At 36.7% G+C, this 19,573-nt stretch overlaps 1 protein-coding gene and 1 long non-coding RNA gene across 5 annotated transcripts in view; one reads left to right on the plus strand and one right to left on the minus strand.

Annotated features, from left to right (window-relative positions):
* Positions 1-11,903: 11,903 nt before the first annotated feature.
* LOC141381006 (uncharacterized) overlaps positions 11,904-19,573 on the plus strand; it is a 31,680-nt gene continuing 24,010 nt past the window's right edge. The window contains exons 1-2 of the long non-coding RNA XR_015526618.1: positions 11,904-14,858; positions 15,587-15,716. This is a non-coding gene — a long non-coding RNA (uncharacterized LOC141381006). The remainder of the gene's footprint in view (positions 14,859-15,586; positions 15,717-19,573) is intronic.
* Positions 13,112-19,573, minus strand: part of parp6b (poly (ADP-ribose) polymerase family, member 6b) — a 549,184-nt gene continuing 542,722 nt past the window's right edge. For all 4 annotated transcript variants that reach the window (XM_087312445.1, XM_087312443.1, XM_087312442.1 and 1 more), the window contains 5 exons: positions 18,637-18,706; positions 17,486-17,565; positions 15,605-15,668; positions 15,419-15,503; positions 13,112-13,847 (listed from right to left, as the gene is read on the minus strand). In XM_087312445.1, the coding sequence (XP_087168571.1) occupies positions 13,751-13,847; positions 15,419-15,503; positions 15,605-15,668; positions 17,486-17,565; positions 18,637-18,706 (396 nt within the window). In that variant the 3' untranslated portion in view covers positions 13,112-13,750. The remainder of the gene's footprint in view (positions 13,848-15,418; positions 15,504-15,604; positions 15,669-17,485; positions 17,566-18,636; positions 18,707-19,573) is intronic.

Raw genomic sequence — 19,573 nt, forward strand, 5'->3', positions numbered from 1 at the left:
TCCCTATGTTCGTGTGGGTTTCCTCCAGGTGCTCCAGTTTCCCCCACAGTCCAAAAATAAGCCCTATTTTGGTATGCTAAATTGTCCGTAGTGTATGTGTGCATGTCCTAGTCCTCCAGGTTGAGGGTTGAGTGTTGCGCTAACAGCCCACCTCGTAAAAAAATTTATGTTATTAAACACCAACATGGTGCAACTAAATATCAACTTCAATATAAACGGCCCTGGGAGTAAGAGTATCTTAAAATAAAAATTACTAATATCTATTAGGTAAATGATAGTATATTAAAACATCTCACAGTTGAAGAAGTTCAAGTATTTTGAAAAGGTACTACCTTTTAAAGAAGAAGCCCTAACTTATATGAAAAGGTATTAGAGTGTAAAAACAAACAAGGACCAGTTGCATAAAAATAGATACTAGTATGTGTTATAAATGTCTTTTTTTTCTCTCGTAAAATAACAGCGGTTAAATTACAGAAATTTACCGTAAAATAACAGATGTTAAACTACAGAAATTTACCGTAAAATAACGGATTTTAAATTACAGAAATGTACCGTAAAATAATGGATGTTAAATTACAGAAATTTACCATTAAATAACGGATGTTAAATGACAGAAATTTACCGTAAAATAACAGATGTTAAATAACAGAAATTTTTTTACATTTAGATTTTCGGTAAATTTCTGTATTTTAACAGCCGTTATTTTACGGTCAATTTCTGTAATTTAATGGCTGTTATTTACATTTTTTATGCATACCAGCTTTCGGCAAAAAAGTTTTTACAGTATATTAACCCTTCAACTCCTACTCCAAGATTATTATTTTTTATTTTTTTGTTGTACCAAATTCTTTGGTTAAATTCTGTTTACCACTTTATTTTTTTTCATTTTTGATGGTAAAATAACCTTTGGACAAACAACCAGGCGATTACAATGGCAGTTAAGATATTAAATGATTAAACCATTTGCCATAAACCCGGCTTCATAAAGATCAACCAGCTGAAATCCTAAAATGCTAAAATCCACACGTTGGCAGGCAAAGCCCTGATGATTAAATATAAATTGCTGCATGCTAAATTGGTGGTGAAAATATAAATGTAGGTCAGGAAATTGCCATTTATCAAGTGTAAATTCACAATGAACAATGTTGTCCAAAGGTGGCTGTTTCGTCGGTTCTATTTCTGCATGTTCTCCCATGAGGCTGCTGAACGCTCTCGAAGTGCTGGAGCCCCGAGGCTGTGATTTCAATCTGAGAAGAGGGCCACACGGTTCTGCTTGACAAAGTACACAGTCTGTATCCTGAAGGGGAGCATCCAACATTCTCGAGACCGGGGTGACAGAAGGCAAGGCAAGCTTTCTGTTCAATGAGACGAGGAACGGAAGGAGAAACACAATTATGAACTGTAAAATGTACTGTAAAATACATTTTGTGGAAGCTTAACGATGACAAAGTTTATTGAGGCGTATTTGCTTTTCCAACAAATGAAGTATAACAACACCCGATCACCAGTAGCATTCATTTATTCATTTTCTTTTCGGTATAGTCTCTATTAATTTGGGGTCGCCACACTGGAATGATCCGCCAACTTATGTTTTACACAGCAGATGCACTTCCCATCAATTGGAAACGTCCATAAACACTCATTCATACACATACACTGTGGACATTTTAGCTCACCCAATTTACCTGTACAGCATGTCTTTGGACTGTGGGGGAACCCGGAGCAAACTCACGTGAACACGGGGAGAACATGCAAACTCCAGACAGAAACACCAATTGACCCAGCTGAGGCTCGAACTAGCAACCTTCTTGCTGTGAGGCGAACGTGCTACCCACTGTGCCACCGTGCAGCCATCACCAGTAACACACAGTACAACACTAATTTAATGGAATAAAACAGTGACGATCCAACACATAATGTACAATACAAAATTACGATTTAATATACCAAAATGTACTTCACAAATGACATTTATTGCAACATGTTAAGTAACCTACAACAATATTAAATCCTTTCAGTGGCTAAAATATGTAATAAGACAGTCTGTAAAAAATTGAAATATGACAGTCCATAAAATATATTATTTAAATATATTTATTTTAACTAAAAACTAAATGAAAGAATAATCTTCAAATGCCACCTCTAATGGGTTATGTGCAGAGGGACTTTTAATTTGCTGTAACCTGGGTCTAGCGCTTCCAGTGAACTGTATGCAGCTACAAATTCGGTGTGTTTGTCTGTTTTCTTAAAGAAAAAAAAACGTTTTTCACTGCCTGGTTGATATACGATATAAAGTGGGTCTCAAGATTGTAGAAGAAGCACTGTATTAAATAAAAATGATCTGTGCTATGTCTTTAAAATATGAACATTTATTTTACTTCAGTTTTTTGCAAATTCTGCAAATACATCCAGGCGGTTGTTATTGTGGAATCAACCTGACAGGTTTCTCGGCAACCTGGTAAGTTTATTAATACCCTAAATATAGGTAAAACTGACAGAAACAGTAAGGCTGAATGAAGCATATACTAACCTACTTATCATTCAGTCACAGGATGGGGCCAAACAGTCATAAAAACAGGTGTGACAGACAAACATATACTGTAAATACAAAATGATTCAAAGAACCCAGATGAGCCTGTATTATTAGTTTCAGCAGTTGTTCATTCATTAAATTCATACAATCTCATTCTGTGTTTAATTCATTTTTAACTGCTTTTCCAGGGCCGGGTCACAGGGGCAGCAGTCTCAGGAGAGAACCCCAGACTTCCCTCTCCCAAGACACTTCCTCTAGCTCCTCCTGGGGGATCCTGAGGCATTTCCAGGCCAGCCGATAGACATTTTTGGACTAAGTGGTCATCTCTAGTACCTCGTAGGCTGGAGTACAGTTCAGAGAAATGTACTGGGTCACCCAACTTTACACGCGAGTACCATGTGAGTCATCCAAGTGAAGATAACTTTAACAGATTACAAATCCACAAATAGTTTTGTGCTATATTTGCATTTTAGAAAATGTTGTTTGTTTTCAGCTCCAAACATTGATGGACTTCAAAAAAGATTAATCGTTTTTTTTAGCTCCAAAATATATGAGCCTTTGGATTTCATGTTGCAAGAACTACAAAACTGTGCTGTTTATTTACAGATTGAACATTAATGTAATACCAGACTCAACTTTTCTGACTGGATGGCTTTTTCTGCCAAGTCTCGTGTTTTAGAATTTAAAATATGTTGTGGGATTATAGTGTTAATGTAATGGACAATTGTTTGTGAAATTTGAATCAAATAAAAAAAAAAAGCATTTTAGTGTTGCAGAGCGCAGATTTTGGATTGGTTGGCTTAGTAGTTGTGATGTTGAGTGTTCGCAGGACAAAGAGACTTGGGATTGGGTGGCCGGACGGTTTAACATGTGTCGAGTCTCATGGAGGAGCTTTTGTTTTGTTTCTTTGCTTACCTTATGATTTAAAATGTTAAACATTTGTCAGTTCCTACCTCTTTCTGCCTTGAATGAATGCAAGTTTGAGCTATTTGTACAGTAGAATCAAACTGATTTTTGGTGTAAAATCCCCCAAAAAGGGCTATCTGGCGCTTCCCCCTATCGATACACCTTCAAACAAAAAAAAAAAAATCCAGACGACGCTAAGGAGAAGGGCTAAAGACCAATTTAGGATGTTCTCAGACTAGGTACAGTTGCCCTGAACCATGTCGAAGAGCGATTGACCCACACCCCTCTCCCCTGACGGCCTGCACTCACATTGCATTTTGTTTGCATTCATTGAAAAGTAAGAATGGTGAATAAATCCATATGAAATGCCATATCTTCAGTTTCGGGCTCAGGCACACTTTGCACTCACACAACAAGTGTACCATGCCAAAGCCCAACCGAATCGTGCTCCGGCACACCTCTTCCAACTGGGCCAGGGCCGGCCAACTAAACCGTGCTTGGGCCTGATTCAAAGCACTTACACTTGTCAAACAAACTGGGAAATATACCTTGGCATGGTTTGGATAGCATAGTGTGAGTTCACTCTTATACAGACACCCTATAGAGAAGGTCTAAAGACCAATTTATACATCAATGTTGAGTGCATGTGAATGGTTCGGCGGTGCCTTCGCCATATCCTGATGTGGTCCATAAGTCAAACCTCTCAAAAAATGTTGGGATCTGAGATTAATTGGCTTGGTGGTTGTGATAAGTGCTGGAAAGCCAAAGAGTCTTGGGAGCCAGTGGCCGAAGGGTTTATTTGTCCCACCGAGGAGCTTTTGTTTTGTTTTTTTGCTTGCCTTATGATTAAAGTTGTTCAATATTTCCCAGTTACCCCCTCTTTTTTCTTTTAATGAGTGCAAGTTTGAGCTATTTCTACAGTAGAATCAAACAAATTTCTAGTGTAAACCCAAAACACTAGCAAAGAAATTGAACACAGTGGACCCCACTGCAAGTTAGCATTTTGGGCAACCTAGGTTCATTCTGAAAACGTACTGTACATACATTTCTGGAGAGTGCCAAACACATCTTACAAGCTACTTTTTTTGCAGTTTTTATTTTTGTGTATGCTGTTTGAGATCTCAAATTTATCTTGCGAATGCCACTTGTCCCTGCTGTTCTTGCGTAAATCCACAAGGAGCTGCTGTTGACTGACTGACCAATCGACTGACCCACCCTCCTCCTTCCCTAAACCCAACCTATAGTGTTTTCAATAGCACAGATTGACCCGCTCACCCACTTCCCCAAACCCAACTGACAGTTTTAAAAAGCATTTCAAAAGTGAAAAGCCTTTGACTGATTTTTACAACATTTTCAGATTGTACCCCATTCTCACCCTGTTATTTACTTTTGTTGGCTTTTGTTCTTGTCTTACTCACTTTCTGGAACCCTTCTTCGCAGATTCGAACGCTGTCGTCGTGGTCAACTCTTTTCTGTGTCTGAAGTACAGCGGCGTACATGGCGAGCTACTGGACAAACTGGTAAGAGCAAGAAAGCAGAAGTAAGTGGTCAGCTGGTAAGTGTGAAAAGGAATGGCGTCATACTGCCAAATGCCGTTAGTTGGGCTGGGGGGCGGGACAGGGGGTGCACGGTGTGTCCACCAACAAACCCCCAGTCTCAACCCCCCTACACTTCACTTTCGTCCAGGACACTACCCCAACCAAACAAGCCACCCAACCCAACCTCCCCACCTTGCTCATCATTCCACGACATATACATACATACATATATATATACATACATATATATATATATATATATATATATATATATATATATATATATATATATATATACTTAGATTGTTATACTTACGGCATATATTGTACCGTGGAGACTGACACGGAGGGATCCATTTTGCAGTATTTATTGGACACAGTTCAAACACAAACACGCTCTAAAGTGCGAACTCACATCAACAGCAATTAATAAAGATCGTGGGGCTGGCGGCTGACAGACACAGAGTGATTTACCAGGCATAGATCAGTGGCAGGCGGCGTGGTTCAGAGTCCTTATGACAAGTGTGGGTCGAGGGCAGGCAGCGTGGTTCAGAGTCCGTGTAACAAGCAAGGGTCGAGGGCAGGCAGAAGGCAACTCAGAGTCAGAAACAGTCCGGGGTAATGCACAGAAGATCAGGCAGGGAATAACGCTCAGAAATGTTGGCCGTGGCTGAACAAGACTTCGCACTGAACTGAATTGTTTGAGTGTGTCTTATATAGGGAGCGTGGGTCGTTACCGGGATTCAGATCAGGTGTGTGCACAATCAGTCTAGGTGGATGATGTAATGCTTAGAAGTCCGGGGATGGTATATATATATACTTAGATTGTTATACTTACTGTACTTATATATATATATATATATATATATATATATATATATATATATATATATATATATATATATATATATATATATATATATATATATATATGCCGTAAGTATAACAATCTAAGTATAAATCTCTAAGTATAAATCTGGCCCAAGGGGCAGAAATGAGATTGGGCCTATATGCAATTAAAATTTTGAACATTTACTCTGGCATTTGCACATTGCATTTCCACCACAAACAATAGCATTCAACAGCGTGAGCATTCTCTTGAATGTATCTGAAGAGTTTACACATTTCAGTGCGTTTTTGTAAAGATGTTACAGTCCCAGTTACAGATACGCTGGTAAAAACTAGGCCTTTCAAGTGCACTGCCAACCAGACGCTCTTATTTTAGCAAGCTCCCAGAACAGATAAAAGCCAACATGTTGACAATTACTGTTTCAATTACTTTATCAATCTCCATAGACGACACACACTCACAGCCCCGTTATCTGCCCGACAACAGAAACCCAGCCGCAGGGCCTCTCTGGCGGATTTCTTTGGAAGTCTTACTAATTTAATTAAAGGGAAATTAGGTCTCAAAGAGGAGCACTGCAGATTGCAACACCCACAGGGAAATGAAGTCAGAATGAAGTTTGTTTAATGGTGTGAGGCTTCAGTGGAAACTTTGGTTAAGGACGCAATCTCTCTTACAAAGGGATGAGAGGAATTCGAAAGGATTGGTGTGGAAGGATAAAGCGTGCGGCAGTCAAGAGCGTTTCAAAAACAAACTGTACCAGCAAAGCTCCTCTGTAGCGAGAAATATGCAAGCTTGAAAACTGCCCGGGTAATTTTCTCCAGCTGATGAAAAATGGGGAAAGGGCTCCTTCATGCCTCACTTCCATCCTGGAACAGTTCTCCCTTACGGCTCAGTCCAAGTGGTCTTTGAACACTTTTTGCTGATGGTGTCAGAACCGCTCCAGCTGGATTGTATTGAGGTGTGTTCAGCCGTGATCTGCACTTGTAAAACATTTGTGAGGGTCAAAGCATTCAAATGTTTTTAGAGAGCGATAATAACCGCGCTCAGTCAAGGGGAGAGTGTCAAAGAAAAGAGACTATAAAAGGACTAAGTGAAAAAAGGGGATCATTTGAACAAACACTGGGAGTCTTGGTTCGGTGATGTCTTTATTGAAATATGTGCTAATCTTCAGTGTGTTTTGCACATTTCCTGTGGAGGTAATGAAAATGGATGCTCCTTATAATCTAAAATCATTTTCTGAAAACAACATTTAGAAGAAGTAATTTAGTCCAAGCGGGGAACGAAAACAATGTTCCTTTTTGTAATCACATTTTGTTTTTCTCTTATGAAAAATTATTACGTTTCTTGTGACAAAACTGGTCTCGACTGTCGCATTCAAGCTTTTCTTTTATTTGTTTTTGGATAGCACCTTATTAACGTAGTTAAAATGTAAAAGTCATTATTGAATGCATAAAAACAAATTATGCTAATGATGCTTACAATAATCATTATTATAATGGATTTATAATTGGACTTTATCATTTTGCTAAATGCAGTTTTTTTTATGGGAGAGACAATGAATCATGTTGAGCTTCTTATCTATAGAGTAGATGTAGTAGTGATGTCCTGTGAGAGACTAATGAGAGACTAGTGATGTATGTGAGAGACTAGTAATGTCTGAGAGGCTAATGAAAGACTAGTGATGTCTGCGAAAGTCGATTGAGATACTAGTGATGTTCAGTGTATGAGTGATGCCTGTGAAAAATCTGTGATGTTTTTGAGAGACTACAGAGATACAGAGGTTAGACAATGAGACAAGAGTCAAGTCAAGTCGAGCTCTATTGTCATTCCGCTACATCTGTGGACATACAGAGGAACGAAATGTTGTGTCTCGCACGAAAGCAGTGCAACAGATTAATCATAAATTCAAACACAACACTGGAAATAAGAGCTATTATAAAAAAAACAATGCATAACTAACATATACTTTAAAATAAAATACTTAAACTACACATATAAGACAGGCTATACAAGTACTTTTACATGAGACTGAACAATGTTCTGCAGGATATTGTGCAAGAGAGGTATTGAAGGTGAATATTGTGCAAGAGTTAAAGAAGCTTAAATAGGGATGAAGCTGTCTGAAAGGGATGTCCAGGTGCATTTCCGAAAATCATTGTTAAGCAACTAAGATCACAAGTTTCGTTGTTACAAACATAGTTTGTTGATTTTGGCGTTTCCCAAATCCATCGTTCCACCGAACTTTCACAAAACGCATGGCAAATGTGTACGCTTCCAACTACACCTCTAGAGCTGTAGTTAGAAGCATAGATCCTGGCTGTGCCCTATTCCCAGTTATCCTCCCTATGCTCTATTTATTTAGAACATTCTAACATTTAAACTTGGGAGTGATTGAAAAAAAATGTATGTAATGTAATTTGCTTTCAAAGTATTTTTACAGTTCACCCTTATTGAACTTCATATTGACAATTGCGTTCCCTTCTTAATGCACTTTTTGCTATTTTGAATGCAGCCATGGCTCAGGTGACCTATTATTTGAAAGCGTAATTTACGTTATGTATCCAAAGCTTGTGAAAACAAATATATAGCATACTTTAATGGCTTTAATTTAATCGTAGGTTAATTATTAAAAAATGTATCTGTATCTGACATGGGCCTGTTGGTAAGAACATTTCTGCAGTGGTTTAATTGTGTCAAATTGTAACAGTGGAGTTTTCAAAAAATAAATAAACAATATCCTACTTAATAATAATAATAATAATAATAATAACAATTATTATTATTAAGTAAAAATGAACAAATATACAAAGCACGAGTAGTGACAGAGTGGTTTGATGAACATGAAAGTAAAATTGAAAATCTCCCATGGCCTGCACAGTCACCAGAACTAAATATTATTGAGCCACTTTTGGGTGTTTTGGAGGAGGGATTCAGGAAACGCTTTCCTTCAGTAGCATCACGCAGTTACCTGGCCACTATTCTGCAAGAAGAATGGCTCAAAATCCCTCAGGTCACTGTGCAGAACTCGTATCTGTCAATCCCCAGATGAACTGATGCTGTATTAGACGAAAACGAGACCATATAATGAATTATTGTGGTCTAAAACCAGGTTTCATCGTAAAATCCCTGTAAAGCTGTTCAAACGGCCCAGCCAATCACCTGACCTGAGTCAAATAAAAACTAAAAATTAAAGATTAGGTTTCATAGATGAGACTGACAGAACGTTGGGACTTCTATCTATCTATCTATCTATCTATCTATCTATCTATCTATCTATCTATCTATCTATCTATCTATCTATCTATCTATCTATCTATCTATCTATCTATCTATCTATCTATCTATCTATCTATCTATCTATCTATCTATCTATCTATCTATCTATCTATCTATCTATCTATCTATCTATCTATCTATCTATCTATATCTAGCTATATACATACATACAGTTGAACCTTCTTTTTTAAATATTTACCATGTTTTCCTTGAGAAAGTCTTATTGTTTTATTTTAGCTAGAATAAAAACATTTTTTATTTTTTAACACCATTTTAAGGACAAAACGATTAGCTCCTTTAAGCAATTTTTCCCGATCTAGAACAAACCATCATTATACAATAACTTGCCTAATTATCCTAACCTGCCTATAACCTAACTAGTTAAGCCTTTAAATCTCGCTTTAAGCTCTATAGAAATTTCTTGAAAAATATCTAGTCAAATATTATTTACTGTCATCATGGCAAAGATAAAAGAAATCAGTTATTAGAAATCATGTTCATCTTCCAATCCTGTTTTCTTAGCTAATCAATCAGCATCAAACCTCCCACAGAGTTACACGGGCAACCGCTAATGGTGACTGTCTAGTGCCAAAATGTAAGACCTCGTTTGGTCAATCTGTCTTCTCTGTAAAGGGAGCCAACTGTGGAATGATTTACCGGTTAGCTTAAAATCAGAAAGTAATATAAATATTTTTAATAGTGCTCTTAAAAAGTGGTTAAAAACAAAACAGCAGTGTTTGCACAAAGAGTCTACTGTTAGTTGGTTGGATCATGTCGCCTTTGCTTTTGCCTGCAGTAATTTTATGTAAATAATTGTAATGTTGTGTATGTTTTTATTATATTTCCATTTTGTCAATTTTTAAGCCTCCTGTGGACAGGTGTTGAGAATTAGCAACTTTGCTAAAACACTTAAATGCATTTGGTTGTCCAGTGTAATTGTGATGTCCCTGTCAAATAAATAAATAAATAAATAAATAAATAAATAAATAAATAAAATAAGTGATTAAAACTATTACGTTTAGAAATATGTTGAAAAAAATCTGCTCTCCGTTAAACAGAAATTGGGAAAAAAAATAAACGGGGGCTAATAATTCTGAATTCAACTGTATATATTTGCAATATACATATTATAATTTATTGTTATCAAAAAAAAAAAAAAAAAAAATATATATATATATATATATATATATATATATATATATATATATATATATATATATATATATATATATATATTTAGCCTACACTTCTGTATTTATTTTAGATGTGTATTTACATAGTTTTTGTAATTAAAAACTTAATATGATTAGTAAAATGGGAAAAGGAAGGCTTAGGGGACTCAGAGCAGATGCGGGGCTCATATGGATGTAGCGCACTGTTATGAATTATTATGTGTTTCTGCTTCAGAGGAGAACAGACCCGCCGGCTAAACCGAGAAGTCAAAATGTCCTTTGGGACGTTGGCGCGAAGCAACACACTATTAATTTTTAGGGGGGGTCGTGACAGATAGCAGCCATGCGCACCCTCGTTTTATGTCATTATCAGGACGTTCCTTTGATATTGTTTATATTAACTACCAAAGGCACTAATTTTAATGAAGTTATTTAATTTTAAAAGTGGTTTTCATTGTTAGCCCTAACAACCATTTGTGGTTTCATTGATTTTCATTGAATGGCTGTCTTACACTCCCAGCCACTTTATTTACACCTTACCATTATTGTGTTTCCTTAAAAACTGCTTTAATCCTTCATGGCATTGATTTCCCACAGTTGCTGCAGATTTGTCGGCTGCACATCCATGATGCGAATCTCCCGTTCTACCACATCCCAAAGGTGCTCTATTGGATTGAGCTCTGATGACTGTGGAGGCCATTTGAGTACAGTGAAGTCATTGTCATGTTTAGGAAACCAGTCTGAGATAATCTGCACTTTATGACATGGCGCATTGTCCTGCTGGAAGTAGCCATCAGAAGATCATAAAGGGATAAACATGGTCAGCAACAATACTTAGGTAGGCTGTGGCGTTGACAGGATGCTCAATTGGTACTAATGGGTGTACATGTAAAATATGCCCCACACCATTGCACCAGCACAATCTTCCTTGAACCAGTCTGGCCATTCTCCTCTGACCTTTTGCAAGGCATTTGTGCCCACAGAACTGCCACTCACTTGACATTTTTGATTTTTCGGATGATTCTCTGTAAACTCTAGAGATGGAAGTGCATGAAAATCCCAGTAGATCAGCAGTTTCTGAAATACTCAGACCAGCCCATCTGGCACCAACAAACATGCCGTGTTCAAAGTCAATCAACTTTCTTTCCCATTCTGATGCTCGGTTTATTCTGCAGCAGTCTTGACCACGTCTACATGCCTAAATGCATTGAGTTGCTGCCATGTGATTGGCTGATTAGAATTTTGTGTTAACGAGAAGTTGGACAGGTGTACCTAATAAAGTGGCCGGCGAGTCTATATGTGTGGGATGCTAAATCAAATGCAAAAATAACATGTGCCAAAAAATATTTTAACTATTGAAACGCAGGCTTTGCTAATGGTTAAAGCTGTTGAAGCCTAATTACTAGGGATGTAACGATATTGTAAATACCGTCATACCGCAATATTAATTTTTTTCGATATTATCGAAGTCGCATGACTCGGTAAAACTATAGGTCTTCTGAGAAAATTTGCTCAGGCGAATGAAGCGAACGGGACGTAGCTAAAACTACATTTCCCATCAGCCCAAGCGTGGCCATAATCCTTTGCGGTCTGTTGTCGCTACAGATCCAGTAATGCGGAAATGGAGTGTGCTGCTAGTAGCGGAGATGAAAAAAAGATGGAAATGATCGAACCTAAAGCGGGTGTTGTCGCCGCGCGCGTGCTGAATAGCGGTGCTGTCGCGCGCGTTCTGATCAGCTGTGTTGTGGCGCGCGTATTGTAAAGCGCCGAGGGGGGGGTTGAGCGCGCATATTCAAGAGAGGTGTTGTCGCGCGCCTACTGAAGGGCTGGATTGGACGGAGGTTGTGTCGCGTCGCGGGGGCACTTTTGATCGTTTTGGAAGGGCATTTTCTATCCAAGACTAAAAAGGGCATGTGCACTGCACAGGTTGAGCTCTATGTGTGCACGTGCCTGCAAGTTGGGGAATACGACTAATAACAGTCATGGGGACTGCAGAAACACAGCACACTGTTCAGATTGATGCAGACATTGACTTGTACCGCAAAGAGATCTCTATCTCACTCATGGTTTGTCTTCTCAAGTGGGGGAAAGACAATGCACAACGTTACCCACTGCTGTCAACATGGGCCAAGTCATATCTCTCTTGTCCCAGAAATCAGTCCCAAATGAGAGGGTTTTTTCTGTTGCAGGGGACATTGTAAATACCCAGAGATACCAGCTTTTACCAGATTATAATTATATGATAATTTTCCTTTAAACCCATCTCTATCTAAGTGAGTGAGTGATTAAATGTTGAATGTGATGAGTTTTCAACAATACTAAATTGAAACTTTATTTTTTTACATGGTTTAATAATTTTTTGTTATTAAAATTGAAGTTAGTGTTTCAAAGCTTACAGATAGATGGCTAATTTGTATGTCATTGACACTTTTGGCACTTTTTTGGAGTATTTTCAAAAGTTTTTTTTTTCCTGTAAATGATTCAATAAATACCGTACCGTGACATTCATACCGAGGTATTACCGAACCGTGAAATTCTGATACCGTTACATCCCTACTAATTACTCATTTGCTAGTGTCGTCACAGCTGAATGAAACGCCCAATTTTAATGGTCCTATATAGCGTAAAGCAGCGTTGACGGTGAGGTGTCTTCAGAAAGCAGGTACCTATTTGAAGTTGTTTACATTCGTCTGGTCTTCATTTACAAAAGAACTCATTCGTAACATGCTCTAAATTTATTGAAAAGGTGTCCACATACAAATATGTGTCATATGAAACCATCCCTCGCGTTAGTTTAACGTCTATCAACAAAATCACACCAACATTTCTCGTCTGTAACGTGTCGTGTAGTTTATTGGCAGTCTTCTCCGCTTGAAGCTCTCAGAAGAGTAAATGAGAACACGATGCCTTCTAGTGCACAGCACCAAACTTGTTAACATTTCATGTTAAGAGGTTTAGAATCCATAACAAGTAAACTAGTGTCACAACATTCATGGAAATAAACGCAATGTGATCGAAAGGCTGCATTACACTAATATAGGCTACATACATCAAACATGTTGAATTTTCCATTAAACAGCATATGTAAACACTTCAAAATGGCAGGTTTATAGACTAAGAAGCCTTTCCTATTTCATTCCCAAATTAGTTTATGCTTCTCTTAGGCAATAGAGACACCAAGTGGGCAAAATGGAAATTACATCTTTGTTTTCCACCTCTCCAATTAATTCATCACAGCGCTTCCTTCATGACGTCAAAAATAAAGCAGCGCACATGACATAAACATAGACTCTCAATGAGCAACAGATCAATAAAATGTTTATCAAAAACTTACAAAAGGGGTTTCCCTTAGTACCATGTAAAGATGAAATTGACTGGAGGTTTCTGTAATCAAAACACCTAGTTTGAGGTAAATCTTCCTGTTCTCAAGTTCAAATGTTCCCTTGTAAAGTTTCACAGTGGTGAAATGGGTCAGTCAGGTTGATTGTCCCCCAATCACCCGCAAGATCTCCTTCTGTATGCGAACGTCCTGTGTGTTGATGTTAGCATCTCCTACTTGACCGTCCTCGTACCTGGAAAAAAAAAGACGACTGAGGATCGAAAGATGCAAAATATTCAATGATAAAATAGCTAACTGAAAACATTCCTTAAAATTTTGCTAACTAACATTATGAGAAGGTTCTCAAGTATTTATTTAACATTTATTGTGGATACACAGGGTGCTTCTCAGGCAGCACGGATCAGAATGTACATAAATTCGGGCACTGTTTGGACAGTGATGAGTTGTTTCATTACACATTGACACTAAGTGCGACATGAGAACTTAAATAGTAAAAAGCGGACTTTATTATCAAACGGCAACTAATATATTTCGTAGATTATTTTTTTAAAGTATCAAAGCGATATTGATTGTTGCAAATAATGGCACAATTTCAACCATCATAAATCAGCTTTATTTGTATAGCACTTTTACAATGTAGATTGTGTCGAAGCAGCTTCACATAAATGGTCATAGTAATTGGAACAGAGTAGTTCAGTTTTTAGTGTTTAAGTTCACTTCAGTTTAGCTCAGTTCAGTGTGGTTTAAAATCATGTTTGCTTGATTGTTTTAACCAATCGAATGATGTTCGTTGATGTTAAATATAAATAAGTAACAGATTCTTCTTAGAAAAAATGTCTCTCTATTATTATGTTTCAAGAGTTCACACTTAGCTGATGATTTACAAAGCTTATTTGGCATGCTGTCCCGGGAGAGAGCCCCGAGCTCAAGGGCTCCTCGAGCCCGGGGCTTCCTCCCGTTGGCAGAGCAAGAAGGGAGCCCGAGCTCGGTGGATCTCAGAACTCCCCTGCTGCTGTAGCTAAGGGAACGTAAGGGATTAGACAAGCTTGATTGTTATGTATGTTGAATGTCTTTGGATGGTGGGAGGAAACCGGAGAACCCGGGGAAAACCCACGCGGACACGGGAAGGACATACAAACTCCCCACAGAAACACCCACTGGTCCTATGGAACTAGGGCCGGCAGTATTCTTGCTGTGTGGCTCGCAGTGCTAACCACTGGACCGCCGTGCCGCCCAATCACAGGTAAAGGAGGAGAATAGGGGAGGAGGGGGGTTTCTTCCAAACGAAGATAAAGTGAACTGAAAACTGAGGCTATTTATAGTGGCTTAGGGCTCATATGATTGGAAGATTAGTGATTAGCAAATGCGAGACTGGCCGTGATAAATCATAAGCACGTGATCCTCTCGAAATTAGTTTATGAATAAACTTCACTTAATCATTAGGTTCAAATTTAAGATTTAAATTTCATGCTTCTGAACATCTGTTAAGGGAGCATAGCATAGATAAAACCTGATTTTCACAATGTATTGTGGGACTTTTCAGGGAGCGAACATTTCAGTGCGCTGGAAATAAATTGAGATTGAGATGGCACTTAAAATACCAAACTCTCTGATCAGTGCCCTGAATACTGATTGAGACGCACCCATAACCTTTGTTTTTTTAATTCTGTTTTTTAACGATCATTCAAAAATTTAAAACACTAAAAAAAACCTTAATATTGTCATAACCACCCAAAAAATGTTAAGTTCGTGTTAGCAAAAAGTCTCTTGTAAGCAGGAATGCTAAAGCATAAATCTACTCACACAAAAAAGAAGCGTGTACAGACATGATCAGAAATCGGGCAGACCCAAATGTTTCCATGTTTCTGTAGATCTTTGGATGTTATTACTGTTGAAAGAAATACAAAATGACTTATCTTTAATCAAACAAAACAAAGACTAATTTCTAAATTCATTTGTATGTATTTTCAGGTATTTTTAACCCCGTACCTTCACACAGAGCAACACAGTTCAGATTGCGACTCTGAAGAAACCTTGACTGTACGGGTCGACACTACAAAAGAAAAAGAACACGTTTAGCATGGACACAATGAAACAGAAGGTAAGCATCTCCCTGTGGTGGACAAACTTTTTTTTTTGCTTCAGTGTTGTACTTATTTGCATATAATAAATATCAGAGAGAGTATACTTATTTCAGTATACTTATTACAGGCCTGTAACAGAATTTGTCTCATACATGAGTTAATTTGTCCTATTTTATTTATCCCTATCCCTATTTTATTTATACCTATCCGGATTTAAGTGACATCATTCACTACTGACCTGCTGTTTTGTTGTTAAGTAGCGAAAACTTTTATTCTAAATCTTAGACCTTATACTTGAAAGAAAAAAGGTGTAAAGCACCACAATTAAATTTTGAAGCATAAAAACTTATTCAATTATAATTAGGCTAATGTTGATGATGATCCATGAATTTTCAAATGTACTATTTACAATAGAGGCTAGAAAAATCAGGACGCTCTACACTATTATTATTATTATTATTATGATGATGATGGAAATGGGCAAAGCAGTGGCGCAGTAGGTAGTGCTGTCGCCTCACAGGAAGAAGGTCGCTGGTTCGAGCCTCGGCTCAGTTGGCGTTTCTGTGTGGAGTTTGTATGTTCTCGGCTAAATTGTCCGTAGTGTATGTGGATGTTTCCCAGAGATAGGTTGTGGCTGGAAGGGCATCTGCTGCGTAAAAACTTGCTGGATAAGTTGGCGGTTCATTCCGCTGTGGCGACCCCGGATTAATAAAGGGACTAAGCTGACAAGAAAAATGAATGAATGAATGAATGAATGAATATGAAAATGATGATGATTATTATTATTATGTTTACATTTTTTATTTTTCAAGTGGCTAAATTCTGACTAAGCAAAGTTGAATGTGCTGGATAGATAGCTTATATGCCTAATAAATGACAATAAGCTACTTAGCTTTATTAGGCAGTTTTTAATTTAATTTTTCCCTAATGATATATGATCTGATGAATCTGTATTTTAAAAATAATATGTATAAATGCCTTTTTTCATATTTCTTTATTTTAAATCTTTTGGAAATGTTTTTGTTACATCAAAAATGTGGTTATGATGACTGCCAGACAAACTAATCCAGCAAAAATAGTGCTGTCACTAAAATGCAGTATTTAAATAGAAAATGAGGCAAATAACTGTATAAAGGTCCAGTTGTTGAGAAAAAAGGACCACCCCTTTCATCAGACTGGCTACGGGCCTGTTTTACATTGTACTATTGTGAATTTGTGAACTGAACTGACATCTGTTGACAAGTTAACAAGTCACTGATTCAAATGGTCTCGGATAAACAACTCACTGGTTTAAATGATTAGTTCAAAGTGAGTCTAAGATATTTCTACTTACTGTAGTAGAAATATATACTTCTACTGGAATAATCTTCTATTAGGGCAGGGGTGGCCAACCCTGTTCCTGGAGATCGACCTTCCTGCAGATTTCAGTTGCAACCCATATCAAACACACCTGCCTGTAATTATCACGTGGTGTTCAGGTCCTAATTAATTGGTTCAGGTGTGTTTGATATGGGTAGCAACTGAAATCTGCAGGAAAGTGGCTCTCCAGGAACAGGGTTGGCCACCCCTGTATTAGGGTATCTTTAATTTTACTCAGTGCTATCTGTCTATATCAAACAGGCAAATCCAGGTAAAATCACAAATGTGAACAAATAAATCTCGCATTTGGTTCTCCCCTTTTTATTTTAACAATTCCGTTTGACTCACCTAGACCAATTCTCTACAGATTTTGACCTGTAATCCATATCAGTGTAGTCTCAATAGATAGTTAAGATAGAGTTAATACCTGTAAGACAGTGTTGACCCGGTTGTAGTGCTGCACTAATTCCTCTTTAGTAGGCATGTGGTGCTGTCCCTTTCCCATTCCTGCAGACAGAGACATCCAGATTAATGTCTACAGAGAACAGTAATATTATAATATATAATATGTTATTTGAACAAATAATTTTCATTAGAATTCATTAAAAAACAAATTCAGACAACTTTTATTTAAAAAGTAATATGGCAGGGATACTTTTATACCATTGCACACACTCATTAGCATATTTAAATAAAATGGGATTTAAAACATGCTTCATTCAAAATATAAATTATATGTTTTATTTATAAAAATATTTTAATTTATGAATATATATATATATATATATATATATATATATATATATATATATATATATATATATATATATATATATGAACAATAAAAAAATTTAATTATTAATTGTAATTAAAATGTTAATTTAACCATTTAGATTTAAATCGCTAGCTTTCTATTCAGTCTTTAGATTGTTTTAATATTTTTATGTATTTACAAGGTAAATTTATAACGTGCAGGAAAAACACAATACACAATACAATTACAAATTGAATCAAAATAATAATAATAAATTTTTAATCATCTCTCCATCGCTGTCCCATTTGTAGAAAATAAAAAAGATATATATTTTCTAAATAATTGAGTTGTATCTTCTTGACCAGACTCCTTTAAAAACTTGTCAGATAAAACTTAGGCTCCAAAATATTTTGATTTATAATATTATTAGACCAATAATATTTCTAGAAACCTGAAAATTATTGCAGTATTAACAGTCAATAATAAATTATTGTCAAAAATATACATATACCACTAAACAAATACACTTTATATTTCTTCTGGTTTCCCAGTACTGGGTTGCAGCTGGAAGGTTATCTGCTGTGTAATACATATGCTGAATAAGTTGGCGGTTAATTCCGCTGACAAATAAACGGACTAAGCCGAAGGAAAAAGAATGAATGAATTTTCTTCTGCACCACAATTTAAAATGCTGTGAAAATCTGGAAAACCATAGTATAGTCGTTGTATTTGCTCCAAAGATGTCCAGTTATGACCAAAATTCCTCTGTTTAAAAAAGTTCTAAAATGCATTACATTTTTAAAATTAGACACTTGATTAGAAACCTGAGTATCCAAATGAGATGCTAGAGATGGGGCTGAGGTAGATGCCCTTCCCATAGGCCGCCCCATGCAGCTTGAGGCAAAGAGAAAAGGAAGAAACATTGGCCAAAGCCTGACATACTCAACAGAAAATCTGTAGGAGCACACTAGAATTTTTCATTAGCTGGGTTTCCATCACACTGCATCAATGCACTTTTTATAGCATTTAATGTGCCAAAAAAGAAAAAAGGCAAATTTATATTTAAATTTCGGTAACACTTTACAATAAGGTTCAGTAGTTAATGCATTTACTAACATGCACTAATCATGAACAACACATGTACAGCATTTATTAATCATACTTGAACATTTACTAATGCATTATTAACATCCAAGTCCATGCTTGTTAACATTAGTAAATGCACCATGAGTTAACATGAACTAACTATGAACTACTGTATTTTCATTAACTAACATGAACAAATACAGTAGTAGATGTATTGTTCATTATTTGTTCATGTTAGTAAAAGCATTAATTAACATTAACTAATGAACCTTATTGTAAAGTGTGACCCAAATTTCTGTAATTCACTTTTTATTTTGTACACTTGAGGTGATTTTGGATGGTAACAAATTTGCTGAATAAATTCTGACATAACGAATATTAGATCCACATAACTCCATTATGCTTGCCTTGTTTATTGTTGGTTATGTAGTCACCAAAAGTGTTGGGGAGTAACTAGTTACATGTAACAGCCTTACGTAATTTAATTACAAAATAAAAGTAACAGTAATTCGTTACAGTTACTGAGAAAAATGTGTAACTAAATTACAGTTACTTGTGAAAATGCTTAAGATTACAAATGGGTTACATCTAAAAATTTTCTGTAAAAATCTGAGAATACTAATCTGTTGCTTTGCCTGTTTTTGATATGCACGAGGATTTCTGCTAAGGCCATTT

This window comes from Danio rerio, chromosome 25, assembly GCF_052040795.2.
Source record: "Danio rerio strain M-AB ecotype USA chromosome 25, GRCz13ab, whole genome shotgun sequence".
Classification (NCBI taxonomy): Eukaryota; Metazoa; Chordata; class Actinopteri; order Cypriniformes; family Danionidae; genus Danio; species Danio rerio.